The sequence below is a fragment of the Seriola lalandi genome, unplaced genomic scaffold (genome assembly GCF_002814215.2).
Source record: "Seriola lalandi dorsalis isolate HSWRI2012SDOR001 ecotype SW California unplaced genomic scaffold, Sedor1 jcf7180002054516, whole genome shotgun sequence".
In the NCBI taxonomy this organism is placed as follows: domain Eukaryota; kingdom Metazoa; phylum Chordata; class Actinopteri; order Carangiformes; family Carangidae; genus Seriola; species Seriola lalandi.
The window spans coordinates 989954-998380 of NW_019525069.1; the positions used below are offsets into that span (position 1 = coordinate 989954).

Genomic DNA, 8427 nt, shown 5'->3' on the forward strand with positions numbered 1-8427 from the left:
GAGGTTGAATAAAATGATGAGGGGGGTAAAAATTGGTTATTGGGCTCCTGTGTGCCAGCTGGATCATGGAGGCCTCTGGAAGTGGGGCGTAAAACAAACGATTCTCCATCGCTGCCCCCGAGGTTTCAGTGTACCAAATAGATTCATCAAGAACAAAAGCCCATTGCCAAGTGATTCATTGAGGTCTTTCTGGTTCACTTCACCATTAGCTGACACAAGCTTGAATGTTATTGGGCAATTAGAGGTAATGAAATGCTACGAAGTATTATGAAACAGTGTTAGAGCTGGGTGCACCACTCCTATTTCTGATCTGGAAATACGTATTAATGTATACGGCAAACTACTAGCAGCTGGTACCCAGTTTTTCTAACAGCTTACACATTGTTTGACTCCGTGTTTTTATCCATTATGTTACTGGCCGTTGGCCTCGTACGGAGCTATTAAACATGTATTTGACTACTCTCGAATGAATTCACTTGGCTTTAACTAGGTTATTTATTTTTTTCCTCCAGTTCGTGGAAGTGGAGTAATTCTGAGGGATGTAGGCCACAGTTTTCACCACCTCCCCTTGGCAGGTTCATCATCACTAGGTGCTTAACACACACACACACACACACACACACACACTTACATGCAACAGACCTAGCTGGTTGTTAGGTACACCTCTCAGGCCGACCTGAGGTCATCCACCCATTTCACACAAGTTACAAATTAGCAGCAGTTTACCTCTGCTGGCTGCCACGACGGGTAAAGGCTGATCTATTCCTCCTGGAGTGCAGCATATTGATTCCTTCGCTGTGACTTCAGACTGCGAGGCGAGATTACCTGTCAAATAATCGAGATGACCTCTTTTCAGGAGACATGTCTGGGCATGTATGACTTCACTGCCACAGGACAGTATGGACTGACTAAACACACCGTCGAATCCTTGACTGGCTGAACCTGTTGTTGTGGTGATTTTCCAGTTGGTACATAAATTTGTCACCTTTGTACTTTGTGTCCAAATTGCATTTAGTGTTTTGTCATAATGTATTACGTGACTGCAGTTAACCTCATTGTTGACATGCATTAAGTGTACTTACGCTCAAGTAAACACAGTTAGCCCTGAAGCGATTAGCCTCTTAATCACTTTAGTCAATCAACAGAAAAATGAACAGAGAACAGTTTTAATCATTGTTTTAAGTAATTTATCAAATATTAAGTGCTTATTTATTTTTATTCAAGTAATTACATAAATAATGTGATAGAGTCATTGCAAAAGCACAAAGTACTTTAAACTCTGGCCTCGTTTTACCATTTTATTCCTACGGCTGATGTGTATTGCCTAAGAAGTCTTTGTCAAACCTTCATAACAGTTTTTCTCTGTCTCACATCATTATAAAATGCATCCCTTTGGGTTTTTCAGACAAAACACCCATTTGGAAGACGACACACTAACACTAAATTACAACCAATCCAGAAAAATCATAGTCGTCATTTTCCAAACATTTTTCTCGCAGACATTCCCATTACGTTGACTTGATTCACAGCTCACATGAGCCAGATGTACATCTATTAGTATCAGCTTCCAGTCATACCAGAACACGGATATGACTGTGTGCGAGAGTGTCCCTCACCCTTACCTCCCTCCTCTCCCTCTACACCTTCAGGTCATTAAGCTGATGATCTCATTTTCATCTTATGTTGACTGACACCTCAGGGACGCAAAGCCCTGCAGCATGTGTCTGTCAGGAGGAAGAGGAGAATGTGGCTCTCTGTTAAATGTGTCCTGCTTAATCTCCAGCATCCACTGGGCTTACTTTACAAAAGTTGCATTTGTAACTTAATCCAACTAAATTGTGATTCATTTTTAAAAAATAAATGTAATTTCATGCGTTCACATAAAAGACTAAAACACAGTTTTTATTCTATATGATTAAAAAGTAAAATCTTGGCCCTCATTCTACGTCTGCACAGAGTCGACTCTGCACACACTGCTGGTGTGTGTCTCTGAGCAAACATTCATATAGGTTTTTATGTCATCTGTTTGGGTTAGGCTCCTCTTACATGGCACACACACTGCTGCTCTTGTAAAACACCTGCATTAACCCACCTTAACAACTGCCAGCTGTGTGTTACCTTGAACTTTCATCTCTTCTCATTTAGTTCTTCCTGTTTGACAGGAAATGGCGGGTCAGCTGACCAGACAACGCCGCACACCTGCAGCCTTAAATGCACCATTATCCGTGGAAACATGCGCTTGTTTTGACAGCAGCCAGTTATTTGTCCCCCTCCCTTCTGTGTGTGTGTGTGGCGCGCCGGTCCATGTGGAGGCCTCTTTGCTCGCACTCGCCAAGCCACATGGTTTCCCCACATTTCATCACTCTCCTTCCCTCGTGGGCAGCCGTGCCGACAGCACTTGGTGGCGTGGGAGGGCTCTGAAACTTCAGAACTCGTCGGCTTTTGGAAGCCGAGGCCTGAATTTCCTCCCCGACCCCACCCCATTCCTCCCTCAGAGTCTTTACAAGCTATCTGAGAAGTGTCTCAGTTCATACACAGAGCAGTCTGTACTCTGCTGACATGGTCACAGCCGTCACACAGGCCCCTCCAGGGGCACGACCCCCGCTCAACTGTCCACTAAAGCCTCAGAGGCTTGTCTCCCCAGACACAAAGCATGACCCCATGATGTCATACCCAAGCGCGTGCGTATGTATAATCCGGCCGAAAGACTGGTCGTATGTCACCATGCAGTGTAAACGAACTGTCTTGGTCTGCAAAAGGTCTGACGGCTTACAACTGACCTCAATTTTAAAGCTGTCTGTCCCTGCTGTGGATCCCTCCTGTGAAGGTGTCCTGTAGCCTTTTGTAAAAAGCAAACGATTCAGTTTGGGTGCTCCACCTTAGATCCTAGTTGCCTTGGTGAAGAGAAACCTCCTGGACTGAACTCTACGTCTATTAAAGACTATTTTAGGTGAAAAAGCTTGCATGACCTCGATGCATCTCTTCTATGTGGGTGCAGGCTGTTGCTTGTCAGACATAACACTGACTGAACTTTAAAAAGACAGTTGTACCTCTCACACAGATTGTGGTTTGGTCTTGCATAAGTCTTAACAAAAGGGTGTGGGTGAAATTCAACACAGCGACTACCTGCAAATACAGCGGTGTAGTGATTCAATGCATATGAACACACGCAAAAAAAAAAAAGAGTAGTAACTTCACAACACTTGCTCGACTGGAAATGTTTTGTGGTTGGGTGGTACTGCTAAATTGCTTTTCACCCTGACCACATTTGAGCTGCCAAGCAGAGGTAGGCAGCAAACCCAAGAGCTCAACGCCAACATTTAGTTTCACGTCACTTTCTGTTTGATTTTGTTTATATGAGAAGTTCCACTCTTGAAAAAAAAAAAAAATTCTAGTTGCTGTGTTTCTTAGGGATGGAAAATCTCATATCAAATCTCAACATATAAATCTATATAAAATGAAAGCACTTTGCAAAGAATAAAAATAACAGTATTACCCCAATAGATAAATTCAGAGAACTTCAGCCACAGCTATTATTAATATTAAATATAACTTTTTTTAATTGTGAACACATGGTAACCAGAACAAATGTGTTCTGCACCAGTAAAGCATCTGAAAGTTTGGCATCCACTCTACTGTAGGACATCTGCTGCCTAAAAACTGAATGAAGTGTGTGATGTGAATGATCATTAGAGCAGATAAGACCGTGCATAACCTCCAGTGACAGTTCAAGAATGGCCCACCACCCTGTTGTGTCAGTGCCGGTGGGAGCTGTGGACGAGTGTTGCGCAGAACATTGGTTTCGCCCCTCCTGTTGTACCCCTATCTCCTCTCAGAACACAGCCTCCTTTCACTTCTGTCATTCCACTGATTAAAGGCCGGGGGCCTCTTCGTGTGTCAGTCTACCACACAGCACGTTTACAAGGTTTCTGTTTAGCCATTTCCTTCTCGACTCATTACCCGAAAAGGACTTATCTGGTGAAAAGGAGCGGCGTGCATGTACCACAGCCAGTTCTGTCACAGTGTAAATATGACCTCACTGTGCAAGCATACAGATTCTCATGCAGCAGCGTAATAATCCAATCCATTACAAGAATATGCTTTGGCCTTTAGGCAAGTGTAACCTCACAGTTATGCTTCGTGTGATGATATTTGAGCTTGTATAACATGTCAAGCAATCTTCACATTACTCAGCCACTCCTTAATGAGGTGACTTAAACACCTCCGTTGCTACCTAACGCTTTCAAAGAATGACAAGCATCGTCGCAAGTCTGAACAGACACGCAGAAGGGGTTTGCGTTCTGGAGCAGTGAATCAAGAAGTTAATGACGGTTAACACAGGCACCAGGATTGGGGCAGGCAGGGGAAGCAGACAAACAGAGCAGCAGCAGCAGCAACAGCAGCAGCAGCAGCAGCAGCAGCAGGAGCAGCAGCAGCAGCAGCAGCAGCAGCACCAGCAGCAGCAGCACCAGCACCAGCAGCCCTGACACATGGCCCACATTCACAGCCGCCTCCCACGTCACTGTGCTCCTCAGAGAAAAAGCCCCTTTTGTTTCCCAGTGCAGAGAGGGAGGGAGGTCTCTGGGGTGAACCGCCGCTCAGCTCCACCATTCCAACCCGCCATCAAAAAAAAAAAAGAAAAAAAGAAGGGACCGGACTTCCCACCCCTGCCTGGCGTCCTCCCTACTCACTCCCCGCTTCAGCACACAAACACAGGCTCATCAGTAGTACCATTACTACGGTTGTGATTGTCTTTTCCTGCTACTTAATTGGGTCAGTCTACATTGTTGCATTAAAGACGCCTCAAACAATGACCTTGCTGTTAATGCAAGTGCTCTGCAAGTAACATTAGTGGAAGAATTCCTTCTTTCAGATACTTTACTTCAGGGAAAGTAGAAAAACCACAGTGTACAAACATGAAAATGTCCTGAAACTAAAGTAGTTTCATCAGCAAGATGTACTTCAAATGTGTCATGTGCTATGTATTTGATTATATTATATCTTTAAATTACTATTACAGATTCACATGTGAGTATGTTCGGTCGCTTGACCTACTTTAGTACACAATAAATTATAAGCAGTTCCCAAGTAAAGTAGAAATACCCCAGACATACATATATATTCTAGTATAATTATATTACATTCGGTACGTCATTATAATTGGCCACGAGTTAATACAAACAATCGTCCAAATCCCTACCCTGTACATCTAAAAGCACAAATGTAAGAATTTGCATCTAGTCACAACCACTTGCATCTGTTGTTTGACTTCATATGCAGCTGCGCCGCATCCAACATTCACTTCATATTCCGTCTCAACTCATATTAAGATATAGTCCGGAGCTGGCATCCCAAATTTTGTGAGAAAAGACGCTGAAATAATGGATTTACAAATGACACATTTAAAACTGTGTTTATTTGTATAGAAATATGCTCATGTTTTACATAACTTTGTAGTTACAAATCGTAAAAAGAAAGAATATTAACGCTATTAGCATCACAAAGTTTCTCTCAAACAAACGGGAGCATAGGTCTCACAGAGAAGCCTGATGTTACTGTGTGAAATGTTAAGCTCATCAATATACTTTTACAGGTGGTGTGTGCGTGCAGCTTGTTGCTCGGTAAGAGTGAAAGGGGCTTTACTAAGAGCAGCTCTCAAAGTAGTCTCCATCTCTGTCCATCATGTACCCGTGTACTACTGAAGAACGTCAGAGGGGTGGACACTCTTTCTAGTGCAGAGAATTTGTACAAACCTGTTGTGGCTTCTCTCCAAACAAAGTACAGTGAGGGTAATAAGGATTACAGAGAAATGTTAGAGACCCCAGTCTCTGAGCCAACATTAATACATCATTTTTATATTCATCAGTTCTATTTCTCCACCCAAACCCATCCTCCCGACTTTCTTGTTCTCCTGAGACACAGTTGAGATACCGCACAGTGGGGGAGTAGCGTCTGACTACAAATGTCCCCAAAAATGGGCATTCAGCCCACGAAGCTCCTGCTCAACCTTTCCTTGAGAAAAAAAAGACAAGTGCTGGATCTGCATTAGCTTTCCACTTGCTTTGTCCTTAAGACTATCAGTACTGTTTACTGTACCACCTGGTGATAAACTTTCAGTCCCCTATATTAGCTTCCCCAAAGAGGAGGGCGGTCCAGCTCAGTTCCTCTCAATTTGCTCAATGTCGAGCTCGCCTCCAAGCTGATACACGTCCTTCCTCATGCTACAAAGCCCCGCCCACAGAGGCTCATTGTCCTTCCCATTCATCGTCCCCGGTGTCACATCACCGCAGCCTGTGGAGTTCCAGTTCACATCCTCGATTGTGGGGTCCGAGGACACGTTCCCGGTGATCTCGCCCTCTTTGGTCTGAGGCTGGGTGTCCTCCAAGCCGTGTTCGTTTACGGATGAGTCGTCAGTGTTGCACTGAGCGTTGCTCGTCAGAGTGTGGAGGGCCTGGCTGGACTCGCAGCTGTCCTCGCCTGTGATTCCAGGGCAGCTAAGGCTGTGGAAATTCCTAAGTTTCTGTGGAAAGAAAGAAAGGTCATTTTTTTAGAAGCATAAAATTGATGTTTTCAAGGAAACAAAGATACACTTAAACAAATATGCCAAAACTTTGGTCTGGTAGGAGTCCATAGTCTCCATGGTGACGGCATATTTGGTTAGGAAATCAAAAACATTTCCTTCATCCCAGACTATGACCCTTGTCCTAACTAGTACACAAACAAAACTAAACGCATACAGCCATCTTATGAAAACAATCCCTCTACTGTACTGATATAGTACGTGGGTGAGTCAGTGAGGTCAGAGCTGGACACTGGGCAACGACCACTATAATATAAAAAAGTCAAAAATTTGAAGGGTATAAATTTAGCCTGCATTACATACTGGAGCAACTGGTAGTTGGATGACTGAGGCTATGTGATCTGAGGTCCAACATGAACCAAGGCAGCAAGTGGCCAGATACCCAGAGGGCAGACATCGCTAATGTCTGCCTTTTGACTCCGCTGGCCTTTGGTTGGCATCGCACAATGAACACATACATCTGGGAGACCCAGAAACTTCCATAGGCAAATCCACATGTGCCAACACTGCTGCAGGCATGTCCTGTGACAGCTGTGCGTGCTGGAGCAGGAGGCTTTATGACAGAGGCTTATCCAATTCTGTACAGCTAATGTGGAGAAGGCAGGACAGCTGCCTCATGCCTGACCACTACGGTGTTAGGCCAACAGGACACAGGAGAATAGGGCCTCTGTGAAACCTCTTGTCACTTGTGTACTTATGTAATACTTGACAAGCATGGGACTGTTGGGGATGCAGCTTACAGCCAAGTGTACGAACTACGGCTGCCACTAACTGATAGTCTAAAGATGAATCTATACTTTTTTTTTTATGATTCAAGAAGTTGTTTCATTTATAAAATAAGTCAAAAGAGTTTTCTTCTACCAGCTTATTTTGTCTGAACAAGAGCTTCAGTTTACAATGTTATGAGATACAGAAAGGGCTAATTAATTCTTATAATTAATTAGTTATGAAGGTTATTGTAAATAAATGTGCTGTTGCTCGAATCAAATGAAACCTGTTTAAATCTTCAAATTAAAGAAAACCCTTAATAACAACAGAGAAATGTCCAACAAATACTAAAAGTTTCTGCTACTTATTAACGTATTGAAACATTTTTTCCCAGATATTTGTTAGCCGAGCTGTTTTTAATTGTTTACGTTACAAAACAAGTTTAACGACAGCTATGCTAGCAGCTCAGCAATGCTTTGATTTTAATGCTAACATGTTCACAATGCTGCCAATACTGGTGTTTCTCAGGTATAATGTTTACCATGTTAACCCCCTGAACGTTTAAAACTTAAAACTTGAAATGGTGAATTGATTACCTTTTGGTCCACTATTCATTTTAGCTTTATTATGACCACAATAATATCCACACAGTCTGGATTTATTACCTATCAGAGGCTCTAATCTTTGAATTTAGAGACCAAGGCAGTCAAGAGCTGTGAATAAGTTTGGAGGAGAAGGGAGGTGAAAATATAAAGTTATGATCCACATTTCCAAGCGGACAGGCAGTGAGAAAGGTCTATGCGCCGGGCAGCAGTAGATCAAAAGGGGCCCTGCTGTTTTTCTTGGCTCTGGTCAAACGGGTACATTTGTCAGCACCAGGCTGGTGTCACATTGCTGCCCTCTGCATTTGCACTTCACTCTCAACAGTCAGATTTCTGGCCCAGACCATGGGACCAGACTGATAAGGCTGTGAGTAGTCTGGGATAGAGCAAAATAGTGGCATCAACATTAAGTAAACCAAGCTCTAACTTAGAACGCAAGAGGAAGTGTTTCAGATGGAGGAAATCTTAGTCCTCATACAACTTTCTGCACCACACTGTGCTGCTGGTGTCCACTTTGCCTGCTACTATAACCCCCCC

At 43.4% G+C, this 8427-nt stretch overlaps 1 protein-coding gene across 1 annotated transcript in view; it reads right to left on the bottom strand.

The window, feature by feature from the left end:
* Positions 1–5397: 5397 nt before the first annotated feature.
* The window catches only part of fam53b (family with sequence similarity 53 member B), a 15810-nt gene continuing 12780 nt past the window's right edge, over positions 5398–8427 (bottom strand). Inside the window, exon 5 of the mRNA XM_023413395.2 lies at positions 5398–6520. Coding sequence (XP_023269163.1) covers positions 6158–6520 — 363 coding nt within the window. The 3' untranslated portion in view covers positions 5398–6157. The remainder of the gene's footprint in view (positions 6521–8427) is intronic.